The 23,865-nt window shown below is 38.4% G+C and overlaps 1 protein-coding gene and 1 long non-coding RNA gene across 3 annotated transcripts in view; one reads left to right on the top strand and one right to left on the bottom strand.

Annotated features, from left to right (window-relative positions):
- The window catches only part of LOC125802491 (uncharacterized), a 479,356-nt gene that overhangs the window by 381,466 nt on the left and 74,025 nt on the right, over window positions 1-23,865 (top strand). The gene's annotated exons all lie outside the window — the stretch shown is intronic.
- tbc1d31 (TBC1 domain family, member 31) lies at window positions 31-23,462 on the bottom strand. Of its 2 annotated transcripts, none has more exons than XM_022674268.2 (22): window positions 23,053-23,462; window positions 21,372-21,515; window positions 21,156-21,271; window positions 20,085-20,263; window positions 18,867-19,018; window positions 18,139-18,298; window positions 17,113-17,313; window positions 16,270-16,440; window positions 14,760-14,839; window positions 14,503-14,649; window positions 13,339-13,472; window positions 12,959-13,092; window positions 10,031-10,210; window positions 7,985-8,217; window positions 6,618-6,770; window positions 6,369-6,504; window positions 6,184-6,276; window positions 5,501-5,716; window positions 5,045-5,239; window positions 4,798-4,951; window positions 3,618-3,749; window positions 31-2,285 (listed from the first exon to the last, which is right to left on the bottom strand). In XM_022674268.2, the coding sequence occupies exons 1-22, from the start codon at window positions 23,124-23,126 to the stop codon at window positions 2,143-2,145; spliced, it is 3,327 nt and encodes a 1,108-aa protein (XP_022529989.2). In that variant the 5' UTR covers window positions 23,127-23,462; the 3' UTR covers window positions 31-2,142. The 2 variants fall into 2 exon arrangements, with proteins under 2 accessions (XP_022529989.2, XP_022529991.2); XM_022674270.2 differs by having other exon boundaries at window positions 5,576-5,716.

The raw sequence follows: 23,865 nt of genomic DNA, 5'->3' as shown, positions 1-23,865 counted from the left end.
GGAAAAAAAACTACTAGTTCTCATTCAGCATTCAGTCAATGAACATTTTTATTTCATTTAGTCTAACATGATGGATTAGAAGTTTAAAATCTGTTTAAAACCACCACCAGTATAAAAAACCATGAACCCTTTACGTCAGAAAAAAAAAAAAAATCAAATGAACATAATTCATCACTTACTCCAGATAAATGCATTCTTTTAGCTACGATACGTCTGGTATCTTTTAGCTTCATTAGTTTACAATGGAAGATAAGTTAGCTAAGCAAACAATGCTAACAAATAATGGACTGTGATCAAGCACAGTGCAAAACATTCAAACATTCTTTAAATACACAGACATGCCAGAAAGTCATGGGATAGCAGTATGCAAATTGATCAAGTGTTACCTCCGTGGATGGCTTGGAAGCACCTATGTCTGTATATGGTTAAAAAGGCTGATCGACATCACCTTAGTAGTAGTGATGAGGGCGAGCTGCATGACCGGGATTCGAACCAGTGGATCTCCCGATCATAGTAGCAGCACTTTAGACTGCTGGACAACTCAGCGCCTTTGAGAAATCACTATTTTTACAACAATAACAAAGTCAAAGCAGCTTTACACTTAATTGGTAGAATTCTGAGGGTCCTGATAGGTGGGAAATTTGACAAAAGCTCCTATTTGTTACCCAAATTTGCTACACCCCATTTTAAACCAGGTTATTTATTTAAAAAGCTGAAACTGGAACAACATCATCATTATCATCATCATCATCTGATTAAAACCTTTGTAGTTTTGTACCCCCGCTATTCATCTATGTGGAGAAGTTTTGTCTAAACTATTGTAAGTGATAAAACAGTGGAAATCTCCTTCATTACAGTCTAACGGTGCTTTCACACCTACCATGTTTGATCTGAACCAAAATATCAGACTTGAAATGGGCAGCAAATCATGATCCAGACCAAAGAACCAAGATTTGGTTCCATTAAAATAGGTGTTCTCTGGATCTGGATCTACTGAACTGTGATCTGGTTTGTCTGTAGTGTGAAACGCTTTTCTAGATGGTTTGAAGGGAAGCTAATGCAGGCTTTCCTCAGCCTTTAAACAAATAGAGGATAAAAGAAGTGGTGTTGTGCTGAAATTAGACTCCCCCCTTGGTGTTCAGGCGAATCACGCATCCATATGGATACAAAATGCTGGTGATTCTGTATCTACTGTAACTGTAGATTAATAAACTTATTTATGAACAGAAATAAAAGGATTTAAAGGGGAATCTGTTGCTGATGCTCATTCTGATGCATGATACGGGTGCCTGGAAAGGGGAGTCGAATCAAGGCAGAGGTAGAATTCAGCACAACACCTGGAAAAGCAACTTACCCAACTGACAACATACTTACTACAAACCAATAAATGTAAACAGTTACACACACAAACCTTTGTGCAGACTCTGGTCGGGGCTTTTTTAAGTGTGAAAACATTCTAAGAGGTCCAACATGGACCAATCTATAATAAAAATAACATAAGTTATAGAAAATAAAATCTAAAAACAAGGCAAGTGTGAGTAAAAAAAAATCTTAGGTCTAAAGTTCACACTTCAGGTCTTTGTAGTCGCTAGGGGTGTGCCATATCGTATCGTACGTGATAATATCGCCAACATTTATGAATATCGTGAACGATATTATACCCTGAAATATCGTGCCATAACACTCACCCCCAATTATCACATCATGGTTCTACTTTTTTGCTGTTTTAAGCAAAAGAAAAATTCACACATTTCTCATTTCCTTTTAAATATCTACTAGAGACAGATTATATCTGTCCAGTATCATTTATTTTATTTTAATCCTGAATATATAGAGATATTTGGGGTTCTTTTACAAATCTGCTAAAATTCTTGTATTTTTTTAATATCTCAGTTAGAGGTGTGCAGTATCATATCGTATTCAATAACACAATGTAAGTTTTGTTTTGTTGTAGTAGTGTATTCTTTTTTTTTTTTGGTCATATCGCCAAGAGTATCGTTATCGCGATAATACCATGAAATATTGTGATATTTTTTTAGGGCCATATCGCCCACCCCTAGTAGTCGCCACTATTTATGACAAATGTAGTGCTGTAGTCTTGTAGTAGGCGATTGAATAAGACAATAATCACACCAGTGTTCACTAGGATTGTTGTGAGCTAACTGATTGTGAGGTCCAATCTGCAGCTCTTCTTCTGGCGGTGAGTTTCTGCCGGAGCTCTCTCACCTCCTGCAGCAGCTCCCTCTCCTCACGGTCCAGTTTATCTCGACCCCGATCTAGAGAAACTGCAGAGCAAGTAGACAAAGAGGAATAAAACATATTTTATCATGCTGAATATTTTAGTAATCTAGTGATTAACACATAGGATACCAGGTACATAATCATCCACTACTGATTTTGCTATATCAGATAGAGACACTACTACTTCCTATCGATGTGGGATTTTACACATTAAACATATTGAAGGTGTTCTTCCGCTAAAATCCACTTTTTCTTTCTCTTTGTGAAATACTATAGGTCTCTTTGAGTTGTATATGAACGATGCATATAAAACGCTTCCTCAACCTATACTGTCTGCAGAAGCTAATAAAAGAAAGGCCTCAGAAATACGAGTTGATCAGAGAAACGTTAGAGTGTCTACGTCAACCAGTGAGTTCATGGCCTCGCCCACTTTGGCTCAGGAGCGCCCATAGGCAGAGCTGAACCTGAGCTACAGCATTAGAAGCTCTGTTTACTCTGTTTACATCTGCTCTTTACAGAGCTAGTTAGTGTTAGCTGTCTTGTGTAAGTAACTGTAGGTTCAAATCGGATCTCCGGTTGATTCTGAGTTTTACCGAGACCTTAAATATACACTAGTGAAACACAGTTTGACAAGGTAGCACAACCCGACAGAACACCGGTCAAAGCGTGTGCTGTTCACGTCGGATTTTATAATGCACAGTGGACTTGAGGCTTTAACGTCGTAAAACTGCGCAAGCACTGAATCAACAAGTCGGAGGTAAGAGTTTGTAGCGGGGCCGCTCGAGTCTGACGTTAAGTGAAGTTTAAGGGTTAACTTAACCTAGAACTCAGTGCTATATCTTTATAAATAAGGCTGTATCTCAGAAAACTTTTGATAAATTTTGTCCTTTGAGTTTTAAAGCTGTAAAACTGTTGTTGGGGGAAGGGAGGTAGGCGTTTTCTGCTGCAGTGCTGTTAACCAATCAGGTGATATGTTTGCATGTATGAATATTCATGAGCAAATCCTGTGTTTTTTTCAGAGACCAGTAATTCAGTGAAATAAAGCAGGGGTAAAGAGAAACTATACCACTAGCTGTACTATCACAATTTAATGTGTAGTTTTAATGTATTATAGCTATTTTCTTCATAATGAGCATAAAAAAATATATATTTGCTAGTAGTTTGTCTCAGTAGCTAGCTAGCTAACTTTCCTTTTCCACCTTTATTAGCAGCATTTAAGGTGGAACGCAAAAATTAAACAAAATAATATAAAAGCTTATTTCACCCCTTCCTCTAAGAACAGAGTTACAATAGAAAACGATAGAAGGCGAATGGGTTAAAAAGGAAAATAAGACTGAGCTTATGATGACGTGTATTTAAATATTTTTTTTACTCACAGCAGGTAGAGGTATCTGAGGAAGAGCGGTTGTTCAGACAGATACTGGTGGTCTCTGCTTGTGTGCTGATAGGCTTGTGCAAAAGTGCTCGAGTTGAGCAGGGAGGGCTGAGCTTCTTCTCCTTTATATGACCTGCAAAGAACACTGAGGGTCATTTTAGCAGACTGCAGATCCTCCACTATTCATAAAATACAAATACTGTACATAATTACAGACACTAAAGAGCAATAAAACTAAAATTCTTCTGCATGTAGTACACACAAAAAAAAACAGGATTCTATTTGCTTTCATAATAATACTCCCACCAATGGCAAGTGATGACGAGTCTTACTCTGTAGCTGATCAGTGAATATAAACACGTTTCAATGTCCAAAATGCCAATCTCTGGTGGTGGTGATAATTTACCCATCTTTGGTTAACGAACCTTACTGAAGCTCAGTGATTACCTGTTAAGCAGAAAGATAGACAGATTGCCTGTTTCCATGGCTGCAGCAAACTGTTTGCATGCTTTTGTGTTCTATACCTGGCAACCCTGAGTATGAAAATGGGACTAGGGGAATGGTGGTAGGCAGATTCTGAGGATAAATCCCACACAGATTTTCATGACATACCACCAGTGACCGGCTCGCTGTGTGTGTGTGTGAGGAGCAGAAGAAGTGATGCTTTCTGTGTGTGTTTGTGTGTGTGTGTGTGTTCAGCCCGAGCTCAAGTTTTAGCCTGTTAGCTTGTTAGCTCGCTAATCTGTTGTTATTTTAGCGTGGTTGTGGATGACCTTTCCAGCAATAAAGCGACGGCTGTAAATGTCTCTCGTCCATCCTTTCAACACTTCCAGCCAAATGCTACAATGTCTTCTTTTTTTAAGGAAAATGACAAAAAAGTAACACAGTGACTTTGATTAAATAGTTATTTTAATCTGATTCCTGTATTGGAAATAGTTATGCTTTAGATCACTCGATGCTGAAAAAAAAGTCTATATAATAGATTAGAGTAACTAAATAACGCGACATCACTGCATTCCACACAGTTCTAATAAGAAAATACTGCCTGAAGCTCTGCAATGCAATGAGCTACAACAGAAAATATAATCCATAATGGAACTTTCAACTATTTAAATTCTTCTGTCCAGTTGAAATTAATCTTTGACGTAACCATATGATTTATGGCCAGAAGCTAAACTCACTATCTGACTCTTCTTGACTTCGCCTCAGCCTCTCCTGGTGCTGGATGATTTCATCTGCATGCTGGGAGTGATGTAATCTCCGCTGGGCTTCTGCAGCAGCAGCCGTACGCTTTTCCTCTTCCAGCTGTCCTCGCTTAGCCACCACATCATCCCACTGAGAACACGCACAAAACAGACCAATCTATGAACACAAATATTGATCCATCTTCATAAATATGAAGAGATATACCAAAGAGGAATTTCATACATGCTTTCCCTGTACTTCAACCATCAGCTGCACCAGCTGCTCCTCCTTCTCACGCGTCTCTCTGCTGAGCTCAGCCAATCGCTGTCTCCGCCTCTCCTGCTCTTCATCCGCCTCCTCCAGCCGCCCAATCACTTCTCTCTGCCAGTCGGCGTCCACTTCCTGCTGCCCCGCCTCTGCTAGAGACTCCTCCACCACCTGATATAAATAAAAAGACAATGGGGGTCACATTTAGCACATCGTAGCACATCTTTGCTATCATAACGCCGGGAAAAGTACACCTTGTGCAGCTCGAAACAAGCATGTACTAATTCTCTTATAATTAATCATTAGTGTGATTTTTGTAAAGTGCAATAAACCAATCAGTGTGTATCTTTAAGATTCCCTTTAAGAGCCAGGTGTGATCTGACTTTAAATGTGACAATGTATTATGTATTGCTATTTCAGGGGCGCAGCTACCTGAACGTGTCCAACGCTTCTCAGCAGAGGAAGATGACTGGTGGACTGGTGCTGTTGATACAGAGGGAGACGTACCCTTTTGGTCTCCTGGCTGAGGTCACTCTCTGTCTGAAGGAGGGTTTGAAAGGTAGAGCTCTCTGCTTCTGCCTTTCTCTGCCAGGTGTCCACCTCAGCCCTCACCTCCTGGCTCACGCGCTCCTGCTCTTTTTCCAGTTGCTGAAAAGAGACACAATCTATTTAGTGACATAGAAAATACCATATTTTACAGACTGTAAGACGCACTGAACGTCTCCCAATGAACGTCTATTAAGTTTTTTTCTGAAGGCCAGAGAGCTCAGATAGATCCGACTATGAAGATTCACCAATTCAACAATTAACACTTTTGTCTGAGATTTAAATAAGACAGGTTCCTTACATGTCCTCTATAATGATGGTCTAATCATGTGCAATCAGTAATAAATGTGGGTCTTTTTGAAATTTTCCTCACTAGAAATTTACATTTCTATTTAGTTTCATTTTAAAAATGATTTTCAAAAGAAATGTCCTCTGTTTTATTTGTTATACAGTGGATATTAAAAGTAGACACACTCTTGTTAAAATGCCAGGTTAAAAAAATGGGGAAACAAAGTGTAATAGCTGTGAAAAAAGTGATTTATGAGCACAACAAACTGGCCACGACTGACCTGCTCGAACAGTCTTCTCTGAGCGTCCAGCTCCATTTGTCTCACTTCTACATGCTGCACAGCTGCAGCCATCTCCTGCTCTCTCAGTGTCGTCTGAACACAGCACACACAGCACACACAATTATTGATCAGTCTCTTTAACAAAACTTAAAAAAGAAAAGAAGGACATTGGAACAGGAGGAGACCTTTCTCTGGATCTGATCGTCCAGGCGGTTGAGCTCGATCCTGCGCTGGTCCTGCTGATGTTTGAGGAAGCGTCTCCTGGCAGCATCCAGCAGCGTGAGCTCCTTCACCTTCAGCTCACGCTTCATAGCAGCCAACCTGTTCCAGCACAACACAGTCAGACAGGGGGGGGGAGTGGTAATAACAGAACAGAATAAACAGAAGAGAACAGAGGGTGGAGGACAGAAGAGAACAGAAGGTGGAGGACTGACCTGGTTCTCTGTTCAGTGAGTTTGTTCTCCTCTTGCTGCAGGATTCTCCTGCGCTGTTCCTCAGCCTGCTGCAGCAGCTCCTGCTGTGTGTACCAGGCCTCATCTTCAGCCTGCTGCCTCACCCTCTCAGCACGCATGTCCTGAAGCACCTGTCTATATATATGTATGTATGTATATATATATATATATATATATATATATATATATATATATATATATATATATATATATATATATATATATATACACACGTATATATACACACACGTATATATATATATATATATATATTTCTTACATTAAGACTGAATAATAATTATAATATTTATAACAATTATCTAGCCATCTCTCAATCTAACTATTTATACATCTATCTATCCATCCATCCATCTCTCCAACTCTATTCACCTCTCCATCCATCTCTATTATCTATTCATTCCTCTATCCAACTATCTATTCATCTATGTATCCACCTCTCCATCCATCTATATCATTTATTTATCTCTCTATCCAACTATCTAGCCATTTATCCATCTCTCCATCTCAACATCTCTCTATCCATCCATCTCTCTATTCACCCCCCATCTCTATCCTCTACTCATCTAGCTATCCATCTATCAACCTATCTATCCATCTCTTTAACTTCTCTTCATCTCGCTATCCATCTATCCCTCTCTCTGGCCATCTATTTATCTCTCCATCTATCTCCATCTTTATCCATCTCTATATCCACCTCAGCATCTCTCTATCCATCTCAACATCTCGCTATCCATCTATCCATTCATCTCTCTATTCACCCCCATTCATCTCTCCAACTCTATCCATCTCGATCATCTATTCATCTATTTATCCATCTATCAAACTATCTCTCCATCTATCTCTCTCTCTATCCATCTAAACATCTCTCTATCCATCTCAACATCTCTCTATCCATCTATCCATCTTTCCATATAGCGACAAGAAATATTTGAATAATGCTTAAATAAATAATAATGATTTTGAAACTAATTTCTACAGTTTTAACAAATAATTACAGGGCACATAAGCTACATTAATTAGCAAATACATTTTTCAGAAGCTTGTATTGCCTCTTGAGTTGCCAGGTTTGCAGTTTTCCCACCAAACTGGGCTTGTTTGATATTAAATGTTGTTTGACATTAAGAAGGTGAAAATACAAAGGACGAGGTGTGCGTGTATTTTGGGCTATTTATATATTTTTTATGCGACTGCAAAAAAATAAAAAAATAAATAAATAAATAATCGCAAGCGGTTAAAAATGAAAATGTACTGTAAAAACAACCTTAGTTACTGGGCTAGTTTAATTTTGTATTTTTCCATTATCAAGTAAAGAAAAACTCATTCCCCACCTCTCTCTGAGGTATTCCAGCTCCTGCTGGCGGATGCGCTCGCGCTCCTGGCTCTGATACTCCACTATGAAGGTGGGATACTTGTTGAAGATGGGGTACTGTCCGTGTGTCAGCGGCTCAAAGTCACTCAGCATGGAGTTCGGATGCAGGTCGGGTGGGGTCGTTTCCATTAATCGATGTGCCTCTTTCAGCATGGCGCTTATGTCCAGGTTGTTGCGATGATGGAAAAAGTACTGCATAGAGGCAGTTTTGAAGGACAAAGGGAGTAAAACTTTAGTATTAACCCTTACAGTGCAAAAAAACACTCAATTAGTTTGGTTGCTGAATGTTGTTTTCAACAGTCACAATGGAGCTAAACAGTAAAACACTTACAAATAAAGTTGCCAAAATGATAGTACTTGGGCAGAACTCTGGTACATTTACTGCCAAACACCGTCAATGTAAAAACATTCACATTTTCTACCATAGACTGTATATAGCTGGACAGAGCTTCGTCTCTCAAAAGTGAAGCCACCACAGGTCGGGCGCCCCCTGCTGTTCGGCTGCAGAAAGCTGTGTAACCCCACCCATCCCCATAGGTTTCAATGGCAAAACAGACAACTTTCAATCACGTTTTTTTTTTACCAATATACTGTAATTCTACCTCCTTTATTTAAATGCAGCAGCTAGTGTAACCTCTGCTTATATTGTTACATTTTTATATGAAGATGTGGTTATTGTAAAAGGGCTGGTTATGGGTGGGACCAATAACAGACAGTCAGCTCCGCTCCGCTCTGCAGCCTGTGACCTCGAGGCAGCCCTCAGGGGCGGGGTTATTTAAATGAGCAGGCAGTTTCTCCACAGTCTTTCTCCCTCCTCTGGTCTCTACTGCGCAGAATCAGGTATCAGGATCGCCAACATGGTGAGAAAGTTGATCTTGCACCGAGGATTGCTACTTCAACAAGACAACGACCCTAAACACTCTAAACTCTGCTCAAAATCTACTAAAGCATTCATGCAGAAAAACAAGTACAACGTTCTGGAATGATCATCTCAGATCATCTCAGTCCCCAGACCTGAATATTACTGATTATAATCTGTGGTGTGATTTAAGCGAACTGTTCATGATCAGAAACCTGAATCAAACCTGACTGAACTGGAGATGTTCTGTAAAGAAGAATGATCCAAAATACCTTAAACCAGAAGTTTTAACCAGACTCTCATTGGAACCTACTACACTTGGAGGCTGTTATTTCTGCAAAAGGAGGATCTACTTAATATTGATATATTTTTTTCTGTTTGGGCCCAAATTTATGCACCTGCCTAATTTAGCTTAAAGAATTATTACACACTTTCTGTAAATCCTTCATTCATTTCACTTCTCAAATATTACTGTGATTTAGGTCATATTTATGCACAAATAACGAAAATTCTAAAGAGTTCACAAACTTTAAGCACCACTATAATTTCACCCAATGAAATAGAGCTACATCCATATACAGCTCTGGAAAAAAAAATAGAGACCACTTTAGTTTTCTCTAATTTTGCTATTTATAGGTTTATGTTTGAGTAAAATGAACATTGTTGTTTTATTCTATAAACTACAGACAACATTTCTCCCAAATTCCAAATAAAAATACTGTCATTAAGAGCATTTATTTGCAGAAAATCAGAAATGTCTGATATAACGAAAAAAAGGATGCAGAGCTTTCAGACCTCAAATAATGCAAAGAAAACAAGTTCATATTTATAAAGTTTAAAGAGTTCAAAAATCAATATTTGGTGAAATAACCCTTTTTTTAATCACAGTTTTCATCCATCTTTGCATCATTGTTCTCCTCCACCAGTCTTACACACTGCTTTTGGATAACTTTATGCTGCTTTACTCCTGGTGCAAAAATTCAAGCAGTTCAGTTTGGTTTGATGGCTTGTGATCATCCATCTTCCTCTTGATTATATTCCAGAGAGTTTCAATTTGGAAAATCAAAGAAAGTCATAATTTTTAAGTGGACTCTTATTTTTTCCAGAGCTGTAGATCAGTGTTACGATGAATTTTAAATCTCCTACCTCAAAGTCCTCTCGTTGAGTACAGAGTAGTAACGGCGCTCTGCAGCACGTCACATACGCCACAGCGGCCATCAGGAGGAAAGAAGGGTGGTAGGAAAAAACATTATCAAACAGCTTCAGCCACTCCTCTCTGGTCAGCACCTCCGAGAACAGGGTCTCCAGCAGGGGCCACGCATAGAGCTGAAGAAGAGGAGACCAGAACCAAGAGAAAAGGCTTCAGCTCAGTCTTCAACAGGTTCAACTGTTCTGATGTATTAGTGACAAGAGTGTAAGAAAATATTGATCTATCAAAGTATCACAATATTTTGTTTTGCAATACTGACTCAATTTTCAAAAATACAGTATTGATATTTAGTTATAGGCTTAGATGTAAATATTGGTGTCAGAAGTGGTTCATTTTGTGTTGTGCTTGAACCGTTTCCAAAAGAGAACAGGGTTTTACTCTGTTAGGTCCCACTGTCCTTTTTTTATTTCCTTTTAATTTTTTTCTATTTTCTCCAAATTTTGCTAGGGCAGTTGTCGCACATGCCTCCTCCGACACATGTGAAGTCAGACTCCGCCTCTTTTTGAACTGCTGCTGACGTATGGAGTGAATTTTGTGCCAAAAGTTTTACACAAAAAAAATAAATCCGCAATCAAAATGTTAGGAATCAAAAGCAAAAATTGTATGTTACAAATTCAAAAGAGAAAAAATATATAGCAAATATATATTTTTAAATATACTTTGTTATTATATTATCCTTTGCAGTTATTTGAAAATTATTTCAGTTTGGTCTTTGCTTTTATTTTTGTGTTTTTGTGAATTTTCTGTGGATTTTTTTGGATTTTTCTGTTAAAGACTTTTGCTTCTGGAATCCCTCTTTTGCTTCTGCTTCAGTTTTTTGCTTCTGAGTTTTGGCACAGTTTTCACGGGTGGGCGGGGCTTAGAAGAAGGGGTTCCCCTTGAATCTCCATTGGTCAGCTGGTTCTGGACTGGCGGGTTCCCTGAACCCTCGTCTGAGACTGACCACGCCCCCAAACACCCGCCAGCTTCAAGCGTCCTTCCAAACACGGAGTGAACAGCAGCTTCCAGCAAACAGCAACAGCAGCAGATACTTTTACAATTAAATATTATACAAACGTTATGTTTAATGTTATATTATGTTATATTATTCTCTGTTTCACTCCATTTAAAAGCTCACATTAGCAAGATGTGCTAAATATTCACGCGCAAATTATGATAGTTGCCTAGTCAATGAGCTAGTGAGTTAGCTAATTACCTAATCAGTGAACTAGTCAGTTATCTTAGTCAATGAGCTAGTGAGTTAGCTAGTTACCTAATCAGTGAACTAGTCAGTTATCTTAGTCAATGAGCTAGTGAGTTAGCTAGTTACCTACTCAGTGAGCTAGTGAGCAACCTAGCCAGCAAACTAGTGAGTTATCTAGCCAGTGAACTAGTGAGTTAGTTACCTACTCAGTGAGCTAGTGAATTACTTAGTCAGTGAACTAGTGAGTTACCTACTCAGTGAGCTAATGAGTTAGCAGGTTACTTACTCAGTGAGCAAGTGAGTTACCTAGTCAGTGAACCAGTGAGTTACATAGTAAGTGTGCTACTGAGTTAGCTACTTACCTACTCAATGAGCTAATGAATTAGAATGCTACCTAGTCAGTGAACTAGTGAGTTACATAGTCAGAGAACTAGTGAGTTAGCTAGTCAGTGAACTAGTGGGTTAGCTATTCAGTGAACTAGTGAGTTACCTAGTCAGAGAACTAGTGAGTTAGCTAGTCAGTGAACTAGTGAGTTACCTACTCAGTGAGCTAGTGAGTTACCTACTCAGTGAGCCAGTGAGTTAGGTAGTTACCTACTTTCAGCATGAATATTTAGCACTCTCGCTAATGTGACTTGTGAACATAACGTTTGTATAATATTTAATTGTAAAAGTATCTGCTGCTGTTGCTGTTTGCTGGAAGCTGCTGTTCACTCCGTGTTTGGAAGGACGCTTGAAGCTGGCGGGGTGTTTGGGGGCGTGGTCAGTCTCAGACGAGGGTTCAGGGAACCCGCCAGTCCAGAACCAGCTGACCAATGGAGATTCAAGGGGAACCCCTTCTTCTAAGCCCCGCCCACCCGTGAAAACTGTGCCAAAACTCAGAAGCAAAAAACTGAAGCAGAAGCAAAAGAGGGATTCCAGAAGCAAAAGTCTTTAACAGAAAAATCCAAAAAATCCACAGAAAATTCACAAAAACACAAAAATAAAAGCAAAGACCAAACTGAAATAATTTTCAAATAACTGCAAAGGATAATAAAATAACCAAGTATATTTAAAAATATATATTTGCTATATATTTTTTCTCTTTTGAATTTGTAACATATAATTTTTGCTTTTGATTCCTAACATTTTGATTGCGGATTTTATTTTTTTGTGTAAAACTTTTGGCACAAAATTCACTCCATACTGACGCAGCATTACCGAGTAGCATCACAGTGCGCTCAGAGGAAAGCACAGCAACTCGGTTTTGATACATCAGCTCACAGACACCTTGTAATCGACATCTCCCTAGGAGTGATGAGAGGAAAAAGCACCATCTACTGTACCCACCCAGAGAGAGCAAGGCCAATTATGCTATCTCAGGGCTCCAGCAGCTGATGGCAAGCTGCATGAAGGGGATTCGAACCAACAATCTCCCGATCATAGCGGCAGTGCTTTAGACCGCTGAACCGAGCACTCGAATGCTGAAATCCCTTAAAATGCCCGTCCCTACTACCTATTACCCAACTAAGGTTAGCAAACATTACTGCAGCTTAGTGATTACCTGTTTTAAAAGTCTAATAGCCAGCTTGCCCATTATCATTATTGATTACATGCTGTTGTGTTCTATACCTGGCAACTCAGGCTGTGGAAATGGGACTGGGGGAATGAAGCAAGTAAAAATTGGAAGCATGCTACATACCTGGGAAGTGACACCACAGTTGACAAAGTGCTGCAGGAGTTTTTTGTCGTGATGCGCCAACACGTTCTCCACCATGCTTAGAACATTGAGAGGAGGGTTTGGGAAGTACTCAAACCAATGCTGGCACCAGTTCACTGAAACAATAACAACATTAAATTAATATAGAAATCTGAGAATCATTGGGAACACAGAATGAAAGCCCATATAGAGATAACCGGAATGCAGGTTTCTTGGTCGGTTCCTGACCTATCAATCATTTCCCATAATTATATACTGTTAATATAAGGGTTCCTTGCATCCAAAGTGTTTAAAATGCAGGCGAGTAAAAAAACAATTGATGAAAACCCTACCCTCCAAAAGGCTTTGCTGCATATACTCACCAATAACTGTGGCCACTACTTCAAAACAGATGAGCGGGTTGTTCTGGAAAAGCTTCACAAACGGAAAAGCCACTAGAGGGAGATACTCAGCCTCACCAAAGATGGAAGACCAGTGAGCGAGAGCAGAGAGAACTCTGGGAATGAACCAGAAGGAGAAGATATTTGTTAGAACTGTTTTACACATTCATGTTAACCCAAAACTTTCCTAGAAATAACACACTGTGCGTGTTTGTGTGTGTAATATCATATCATATAAACACAATATATTGTGACAAAGAAACATTAGCAACCATTTAGCAACACCATAGCACATAGCAACCATCTGGCAACCACACAGTAAACCAGTTAGCAACATTTTAGAAAAATCATAGCAAGAACCTATGATACCATAAAATCCATGTGGCACCATCTAAGTGGGACCATCTTTGTGACTACCCGCTATACCATAGTAACACCATAGTAACCATCTAGGAACACCCTAGCAACCAAAAGCTATACCAGAACACCACTTTAGCAACTACCCTGGACACATTTACAACCACTTAACCACAGTAACCATCTAGCAATGACCAAGTAATACCCTAGCAAGCACCTAGCAACTTCTTAGCAACCACTTAACTTAGCACCATAGCAGCCAACTAGTAAAATAATAGCAACTAGGGTTGCAAATGTTCTTTTTTTGACGATATATATCGTTGTATTAAACAATGCAGGGCCCATGATGTCACCAGTCCCGCCCCCACCCGCGTGTTGTCTCATGTGAGGACCAATCAAGAGCTGAGTCAGCACCATACTCTCAAAACCCGAGGAAAACAGCAAAACAACAGTAATCAGCCCTTTAAACAGGCATTTAAATGGCTTTTAAAATGTCAATAAGAGCGTTTTAAGAGTTTTTTCTGGTATTAAAAGTGTGAATTCAGCTGTAACTGGAAATATCTGTGCTAAACTGTGCTGGACTGAGGTGCACAGCTTTCAACACGTGCATTTACAAGCACGTGCCCAGCCATGTGGATGGAGGCCATGCGGTTACCTCGTCTTTACTCCCAAAACTTACTCAGCTTTAAATTTGTACTGGATTATTGACCAAATATTTAAATATTTTGAGCATTTTAAAACTATTATATAGTATTTTGAGTACTTTATAGCTGATAATATATCTCCCACCTCTGCAGTCCTCTCTGAAGCCTGTGACTCTTGATGGGGTAGCGCTCCTGCAGGCAGAGGAAAGCTGAGTGGACTCCTTTATTAGTCAGGCTGTTATAAGCAGCGTGGTTCTCAGGCAGCCGCAACAGAGAGCGCCAGATAAACATCCTACACAAAACACACACACACACACACACACACATTCACACACATAAGCAAATTTTACAAACAAACTGTATTAGAACACACGAAAGCTTATTAAACTCATCTATATGTACCTGTATTTTTCTGGATATTCTCCAAAAGCTTTCAGTAACGTTCGTAGTCGTTTCTTACTCAAGGCATCTGGTACATCATTCTGCACTCAACATAAAAGACCAAAAGTTACAGTCTGAGGATCAGCATAAACGTTACTATGAAAAAAATGAATGTTTTTCTAAGTGTTTTTTAAACACTATAAATACTACCACACTGGTTCACAGAGCCCCCTAATGAATCACAAATTAAATTAGTATTAAAGCAGTAGACAGTATTTTAAAGGAGAATTTCCAAAAACAATGACCAAAAACATTTTTACGATGTGTTATAATGTCATATGTTTAAGTTTAGGTGTTTATTTTGTCAAATATTGAGTTTAAGCAGTAGCAGTGTGCTGGAACCACCATCCCTGCTAAGCCAAATAATATATTAATTCTAAAAAAATGTGGTTTCCGGTCACTTTTGGCGGGAGTTCTCTGGTTCTAAAACCAGAGTGTGTAGTTGAAGTGAAGTTTCCGATTGAGTCATTGAGTCAGTCAGTCATTGAGTCATTGAGTCAGTCAGTCATTGAGTCATTGAGTCAGTCAGTCATTGAGTCATTGAGTCAGTCAGTCATTAAGTCATTGAGTCAGTCAGTCATTGAGTCATTGAGTCAGTCAGTCATTGAGTCAGTCATTGAGTCAGTCATTGAGTCAGTCATTGACTGACTCACTCGCTCACTCACTCACTGCCATTACCTATTCTCACCAGAGAGCCCTTAAAAGTCCAGAAACTTAAAAAGATCTGCTTTAATTAAGGCTACAGCTAACGATTATTTTTATTGATTAATTAAACTAATAACCTAACTACTGATTTATCAATCGTTGTGAAGGGGTTGTGTGTGCGTCATCAATAAAAACAACACTATTTGTAATGCTACTGTAATGCCACCAAATAGATGTCTCTACAATACCATACTGGTTTGTTTTCTTTTCTTTTGGAATGTTGAAAGACTAAGTGTTTCACCATTTTTTTGTGGTGGTGTTTTTCTTTTTATCCTTTTTTTTTTTTTTTTTAAGGTGTCCTTCTACTAAAATCCAAGTACAATTGAGATACGTAGGTGTATTTTTAGAACAGTTCTGTTTTCTGGTCTTGGACTACCCACCTCTGTGTGTTTACCTAGGTTTAAATAGGATCTCCGGTGGATTTAGCGTTTCACAAAGACCCTGAGTGACTGAAGAGTGAAGAGTGGCTGAACTGCACTTAGCAGGGCATTATTACACATGTTGTAAAGTAACATATGACATTGCAAACACTGTTATTAGTGTAAAAATGTCTTTATTTTAAAGCGTTTCTAAATGAAATCCTATCGCTGCTCTTGCTAAACCTAGGCCTGACCAACTGCAGCATCAACCCCACATTATTTGATTAGTTAAACCCAGGTGGTGACTCCTTTTTCTTTTTTTCTGTCAGGAAGTGTATTAATAATTACAGCTAAGTAAAAGCCAACAAAACCTAACTCCTGAGAAGAGAGTACAACAGAAGAAGAACCTCTTTGTCCTCTAGCGTGGAAACAGTTGTGGATGGCAGACGTTTGGGCTGAATTCTGCGGCCGGATGCTCTGGCTGGACGGGGAACTGCTCCTGTATGAACCTTCATTTTTAAGCAGGAACTGTCACCTCGCTTGTCCGTGGTCACCACTTTCACCAAGGGCTGTGGAGGCTAGGAAAACAAACATAGTTAAAAACAAGGGGATTATGTGCATAAACTGTGAGAGCAGGTCAAAATTTAAGCGATTTTGAGCTAATTAATATTGATTGTATCTGCCATTAATTGCATTAATTGCAAACTGTTTAAAACGAAAATATATTGTGTTGTGAACATCTGTGGCTGGTTTAAGCTTTTAGCGGTGGGTTTTAGACATTTTAGACTTCACACAGGATTTTTTGCTGGACCTGGCAACCCTGGCTGCAGCTCACGGTAACTTTCTGTCTGTTTTTTTCTCTGTCACTCCAAAGACGACATAAAAGATGCTCTGTATGTGCGATTTAAACAATGAGAAATTGTTTAAATGTTTAATGAGCTGATGTACAGTATGAAGATGGGTGTTATCTTGTCCCTTATCTGGTGTGTTTATATTTTTGGGGACATGAAGAGTAAGAAGGGTGTGTGAGCACATTACACTTTTCCACAGGGTGTACTGCACACAGATCATTAATGATACGCCAACAATTAAATTCTGCGTCAACAAATTTTAATAGTTGTCGCTGACGATTATGTCGAGTAATCACTGCAGCCCTAACCGTGACAGATGCTTGTTGACGAGGGATAACTTTTAGCCTAGCACAGACACCCGCAGGAGCGCCCCCTCCCTTCTGGAGTCTTTCATATTACCTTGTTGATCTCTTGAGTGAGAGACTGGACATTGTAGATTCTTAGAGCTCCGTTGTCCATGACGGCAACGATGTGGCGGCCTTTAGGACAAACAGCAGCCGAGGAGATAGCGTCGTCCTGGGAACCGACATCAAAGAGCTGCTTGCACGTTTGGATGTTGATAAAGCGCATGATGCCATCCTGACTCAAAACACCCAGGATCTATAAAAAAAAAAAAAAAAAAAAAAAAAAAAAAAAGTTAGTTACAGTTACAGATACAGAAACACACTCACATTTAGAGCTGTGCAATATGATCAAACATTTATCACGATAGGTCATTTCATTTCTTAATAATATATACAGCTCTGGAAAAAATTAAGAGACCATTCAGTTTCAGAATCAGTTTCTCTGATTTTGCTTCTTATAGGTATGTGTTTGAGTAAAATGCAAAAATAAACATTGTTGTTTTATTCTATTAACTACAGACAAAATTTCTCCCAAATTCCAAACAAAAATATTATATTTAGAGCATTTATTTGCAGAAAATGAGAAATGGCTGAAATAACAAAAAAAATGCAGAGCTTTCAGACCTCAAATGATGCAAAGAAAACAAGTTCATATTCATAAAGTTTTAAGAAAGTTCAAAAATAAATATTTGGTGGAATAACCCTGGTTTTTAATCATAGTTTTCATGCATCTTGGTATCATGTTCTCCTCCACCAGTCTTACACACTGCTTTTGGATAACTTTATGCTGCTTTACTCCTGGCGCACAAATTCAAGCAGTTCAGGTTGATTTGATGGCTTGTGATCATCCATCTTCCTCTTGATTATATTCCAGAGGTTTTCAATTTGGTAAAATCAAGGAAACTCATCATTTTTAGGTGGTCTCCAAAAACGATGACCAAAACCAAATAATATAATTCCCTAAAATAAACATACAGTAATGTATGAACAATTTTTGATGTACTTTCCACTACAAATATGCAGTTAACCCCAACCATGACTTATTCACTTATCGACCTGATACAGGAAACTGTATCGTTACCTGACTGGATCCTCCATCAAAGCTGTCTGGTAAGAAGTCGAGATGTCTCACGGTCCTCACTTGTGGAGGCATCTGTAGAACTCTGAAGAGCTGCTGGCTCTCCAAACACCACAAGTGGATCAAATTCGAGCGTCCGCCTGCAGCCAGAGTCTTTCCATCTCTGCAGACGGAGATACAATAGAGTGACATCAACAACTTGGCTTTAGATAGAATTTGACTATATAGATACGTATATCGTCGCTGTCCAATGAAAAACACTTATCTCCAAAACAGCAACTTTACAGGAGAGAGAAAAAACCTGGTAAACTCTTTATAAAAGTCAATGTAAAAAGAGTTTATTTCAAGTCATTTTGATAAGTTTCTGTTGGTCCGTTCATCAAGAAATTTTGGCACAGTGTAAGGGACAGTTTGTATGTTCAAATACTGTAGTAAACTAAAAATCGACAAAAATGGAGATAAGTGTTTTTCATAGGACAGCGACGATATGTAATACATATATGTAGGTTGCCAGCACTGTATAGAACCCTAAAGGAGAATTGCCTTTTGAAAACAGAAGCCTCACTCGGGGATTTCTGATAATAGTTTTAACGTCTGAAGAGACTTGTGTAAAATCATACAAGAGGAAAGTTTTTGGGTATATGATAAACCCAGCTACAGTACATTCAACTTCCTGTTAAGTATTGTCTGTTTAGAGTGTCTTTTCACACCCCTAGTTGGATCTTACTTACTGTGTGACAGCAAAAGCCTTGTAGTGCATTCTGGGTCCATCCTGCGGGACAGGAAGTTGATACTTGCAGAATAGCGAGTCGCTCTCCCAGGCAAAGATGGAATCATCAGTGAAGCAGCTTAGAATGGTATTACTCAGCGGCAGAAAGATCACCTGAAAAACACGTACAAACAATTGTTTGCCTTAAAGGTCCTGGCAGTTCACTGCTTTTATTTTGTACACTTGAATTTGTACCATTATCGGCTACTGACAGGACCTGAAGAGCTTAATTGGCAAAAATAAAGGTGAAAATATGAGGTGTTGTCAAATTTTGACCAGTATTACCACAAGTATCACTGACTGGTGTTCATTTGAAAGTGACATAATCCTAGCATTCTCCACTGTAAACTAGAGAAGCACAGGTCTTATGAAATTTGCCTTAGTTTATGGATTATACTGTTTTCCTAAACCATTTTTTTAACAGTAAAACATGGTTTAAACACAAGCAATTTGCAGAGTGTGTAACATATTTTTCGGACTATAAGGCGCACTAGATTATAGGCGCACGTTTTCCTTCTAATGGGAAAGTGCCTAAGAAAACAAAACTGGATGCTGGATGTTAACAACTGTTTATTTGGGTGAGTAAATAAAGTAAAATGTTATTTACAGTAAGCTTAAATTGTCAATATTTTGTCTAAGGGCGAGTTTTCAGTAAAGTTTCTCCAGCACTGGGTGCTGGGTGTAGCAACATTAGCATTAGCCGCTAACCGCGGTGCTAGTGGGACATAAATGCTGCTTGATAGCGCTAGACTGAGAAACCCTGAGTATTCCAGTAACCCAGGGAGCTATCATCTAGTGTTTGTCACACATAGCCTGTTTTAAACGTGGCAAACACGCAGACTACAGTCCAATATACTCGCATCTGAACAGCAAAGGAGTTAGCACTGCAGCTAGCGGCTAATGCTAATGCTGATACTGCTGCACTCAGCCTTAATGCTGGAGAAACTTCATTGAAAACTCAGCCTTATAACTCTGTACTTCAGCGGAGTGACTTTACTGCTCCTTAATACCTGACTGGTAGAATTCATACTTAAAGCGCACAGGATTATAAGGTGCACTGTTGAATTTTGGGAAAATTAAAGGATATTATGTGCGCCTTTTAATCCAAGAAATACGGTAGTTTCAATTATGTTCCAGTTATGATAGATCAAGATATGAAAGCATTAAATTAAGCTCCGACCTTTTGTATTCCCACAGACTGCCGCACGTTCAGTTTCCTCCTCCTCTGAAAGGTGTCTAGATCCCACAGCTGAGCCGTGTCGAAGGAGGTGCTGATGGCGTAGCGTCCAGAACTGTGAACTGAGAGGGAGGACACCGCGCCCTCGTGGCCCCTCATCCAGCTCACCAACTGCTTGGTGTCTGAAGTGTAAGGAACATTTCATATTTATGAGGTGCATGGAGAAGCTTAACAATTGTTATTCACAGAGTTTTCACCACTATCTCTAATAGAAGCTTAAACACACCAAGTGTACTGTGCAAATAACAGGCCTTCATCTGTACATCACACTGAATTCCATAGAAATGGACAAAGAAGTTGACAATTCCACCTTAAGGATAGGTGCTACTAATGAATTGGCTGCACAATGTAAAGCTGTACACAAAAGTTTTGGCATCGCGAAGCAAATTAAATCAATGAAATCCCCAAAATCAGTGTCTCAGAAAGTTGGAATATTATGAAAGAATAATTGGTAATTGGTACTGCTGGACTCTATTAACTTATTCAGTGACTTCTGAAGGCAGTTGACGGCACTGGGTTTTATTTAAGGTAAAGGGTGCCGAATACTTCTGCACATCAAACTATTCAGATTTTCAGATTTTTGAAAACAAAAATCTATTTCATTTCACTTCACAATTAAGTGCTACTTTGTGTTGGTTTACCACTTAAAATGTCTATTGAAAAAAAATGACTTTGTGGTTGTAAGGTGATTAAATGTGAAAAGTTCAAGGGTTATGAATACTTTTGCAAACCACTGTAACTTGTTCCGGAAATGTTTCTGAATAAAATGAAAACAGCCAAAGCGAAAGGAATAGTGCTGAACCAATCGTGTGGCTGAAATTGAGCACTAAGAGACAGTACTGCTCTAATGGGGGTTTATTGTGCCTTTCTTTTTTTGTATGAGAAATTATAGATTTGGAACTGACCAAATCAAGAATTTAGTTCTCTGTTTACTTTGTTATTCTGTATCATTTTTATTTTTAGAAATATATATTGTTAACCAAAGATTTATGAACTGTGGAGGCCAGAACTTACCTTTATCAAAGCATTTGATGGAATAATCAGAAAGGGCGACCAGGTACTCAGTTGTTCTGCGCAGATTGAAGGCCAAGGCAGTAACTGCTTGCCCTGTTTTCTGAAGCAGCTTAAATCTGTTAAGATATAGAGGATGTGGGTTGAATGTACTGATCGATAACATTTTTTCTTCTTTGTATGTTTTTTTTTTGTTTTTTTTTTAAGAATTTCATTTACCTGTTTGCGCCAATATCAAACAAATAGATATGCCCATGATGATCCCCAGCAAGGAATGACTCCCCGGTCGTGTCAAACGCCACCTGGAGGAAACGCACAGTCTTGTTCTGATTCGCTGCACTGCGAATCACATTCACCACGATGCTACGAGTTGGAGAGAGAAAAAATGAGGGAAGGAAAGGTTAAGAATAGGGGTGGGCGATACGGCTCTAAAATAATATCACGATATTTCAGGGTAAAAATAATTAATTAATTTCAGCAATATATTATAATAGTATAACAGCATAATCATAATGTGGCAAAATAAATAATATAGCATAAAATAATATAATGAAGCAAAAAATATTGCAGAATATTTAGTGCATGCATATAAACTGCAAACTAAAACAATTGTACAATAAATACACCTAAAGCTTCACAGTAAATAATAGACTACTTTTAAGACAGAACAGCCCTATTATCACGATATGGATTTTTAATATCACGATATTTCTGGGTCACGATATATTGTATACGATATAATATTGCCCACCCCTAGTTAAGAGGGTTTTCATTGAGCTCAACCATATTCACATTTACTGTAGTCAGAAACAGGTTCATATCCAAGCGTAAAAGACCTCCCGTGTCTGTATTTCAGCTCCTTATATTAGAAAAACAGCGTTACATCGTAATATTTCAATGCAAATTATTGGACAACAGTACTACTGTTACTAATGTTTAATAAATTTGCTTTAAAATATTTTTTTTTTCTTTTCAAAAGCGCCAAAAACTCAGAATCAGTATCTTTACCTTAGTGCTGGGTTTGGGTGGGTCTGGGTCTGTCAGAAACCCATAAATAACTTTTATGTGGCAGTAAGTTTCACATTCTCTACTTTTCCTAAACTGAACATAAGCAGGTTATTTTTTGTACATCATTTAAAATAAAAGCTGATTTCAAGGTTGAATAGATCTGCTTGCTAATATTACAACAAAGTTAAATATTACAAAAAAAAAATATTACAACACTTAACTTACCTAAACTTAACAGACTCAAACCATGCCATGATAAACTTTGAAAAATGTGTTTTGAAGAGCAGATCACTGTAATTTAAATAAAACTGGCTCTGCCTACTCACACATGGCTGTCATCCCATAATACTGAATTAAAAAAATATATTTTAAGAATACACTACTGCAAAAACATGAAAATTAAATGTTATTATTGCAATTGCATTGCAAGACTTTTATCAGATTTGTAAAAGAAGTCAACAATCCACAATGTCATGATACTAATAATAATAATGACCTCCATATATCTCCATATATATCCAGGATTAAAGTAAAATAAATGATACTAGACATATATAATCTCTATAGTCTCCAGTAGATATAACGTTATAATGGGAAATGAGACCAGTGTGAATTTTTCTTTTGCCACAAACAGCAAAAAAGTTGCTCACAGAGGTGAGTGATATGGCACAATATTTCAGGGAATAATACTGTTATCGATATTCAAAATGTTGGCGATATTACTACGTAAGATACTATATATCACACCCCTGTTTTTTAATGATATTCAATTTTTTTAAGATGCACTAGTAACAGTTAGCGACATGAGCAGTTTATACAGAGTTTTGAATGGCCATTCTCTATTAAAAGGAAGATATAGGACAGTGTTTGACCTACTGAATCTAAAACTCACCCGTTATTAGATATCACAGGCTTCCGATACCATAATTTTCCACTTTCTTTGCTGCTTATATCTGTGGTTTGCATGTCCGCAGTTTAACGTTACTGGTTCAGGTTCAGCTGCTAAATCTCCACATTCACCAAACCGGTTACCAACAGCAACAGCAACAGCAGCAGCAGCAGCAGCAGCAGCAGCAGAACCGCCGTTACAGCCGAGCTACATTATACTGAAGCCCAAACTAACGAGCTAATCCTCTATTAAACTACATTTACACCGCGTACAGTCAAACTGAGGCTTTAAAGTCGCCTGTTTACTGATTTACTGTAACTTTAGGACTGTTCCTGCTGCAAAAACCTGTAAACTCTTCTCTCTTTACTGATCTGGGGAATCTCTGCTACCGGCCGCATTTAAAACAAAGCGCAGCGGAAACGACAGCCGGATGTTTTGAGCACGCGGGTCTGTTCCAAATGAAGTGCTTCAGTCCACTAGATAGTGCACACTAACAAGTGCACTTTATCAGTTCCGTCAGACACATTCAGACACCGCCGATTACTTTAACTTTTCAGTCTTTATTTATTTTTTAAATAAATTATTATTTTTTTTATTAATAACATTTTCGTGAATATAAAAAAACAACTTTTGCAAACATGTAATGTTCTTTTATAGCTTTATTTATTTATTTATTTATTTTTTCAAACAGTTATGAGGACAATATTCACATCTCTTAATAAATACCATATAAATATAATAAAAACACCACAATTCATAGCTGGCTAAGCATAGAAGAAATCTTTTCATACAAGAAAAAAACAGTGACATAGCTTA

Source organism: Astyanax mexicanus, chromosome 6 (genome assembly GCF_023375975.1).
Source record: "Astyanax mexicanus isolate ESR-SI-001 chromosome 6, AstMex3_surface, whole genome shotgun sequence".
NCBI lineage: Eukaryota > Metazoa > Chordata > Actinopteri > Characiformes > Acestrorhamphidae > Astyanax > Astyanax mexicanus.
The sequence above is the reverse complement of the archived record's forward strand: the minus strand, read 5'-3'. Positions and strand labels throughout refer to the sequence as shown.

Excerpts from the sequence above, each read along its gene's own strand:
- tbc1d31 (XM_022674268.2), bottom strand. The coding sequence starts at position 23,126 with ATGCAAACCACAGATATAAGCAGCAAAGAAAGTGGAAAATTATGGTAT. Across the intron at positions 14,840-16,269 it reads CCACGCTAGAGGACAAAGAG|AATGATGTACCAGATGCCTT; the intron begins GTTCTTCTTCTG and ends TGTTGAGTGCAG. Across the intron at positions 2,286-3,617 it reads CTCAGATACCTCTACCTGCT|TTTCTCTAGATCGGGGTCGA; the intron begins GTGAGTAAAAAA and ends CTTGCTCTGCAG.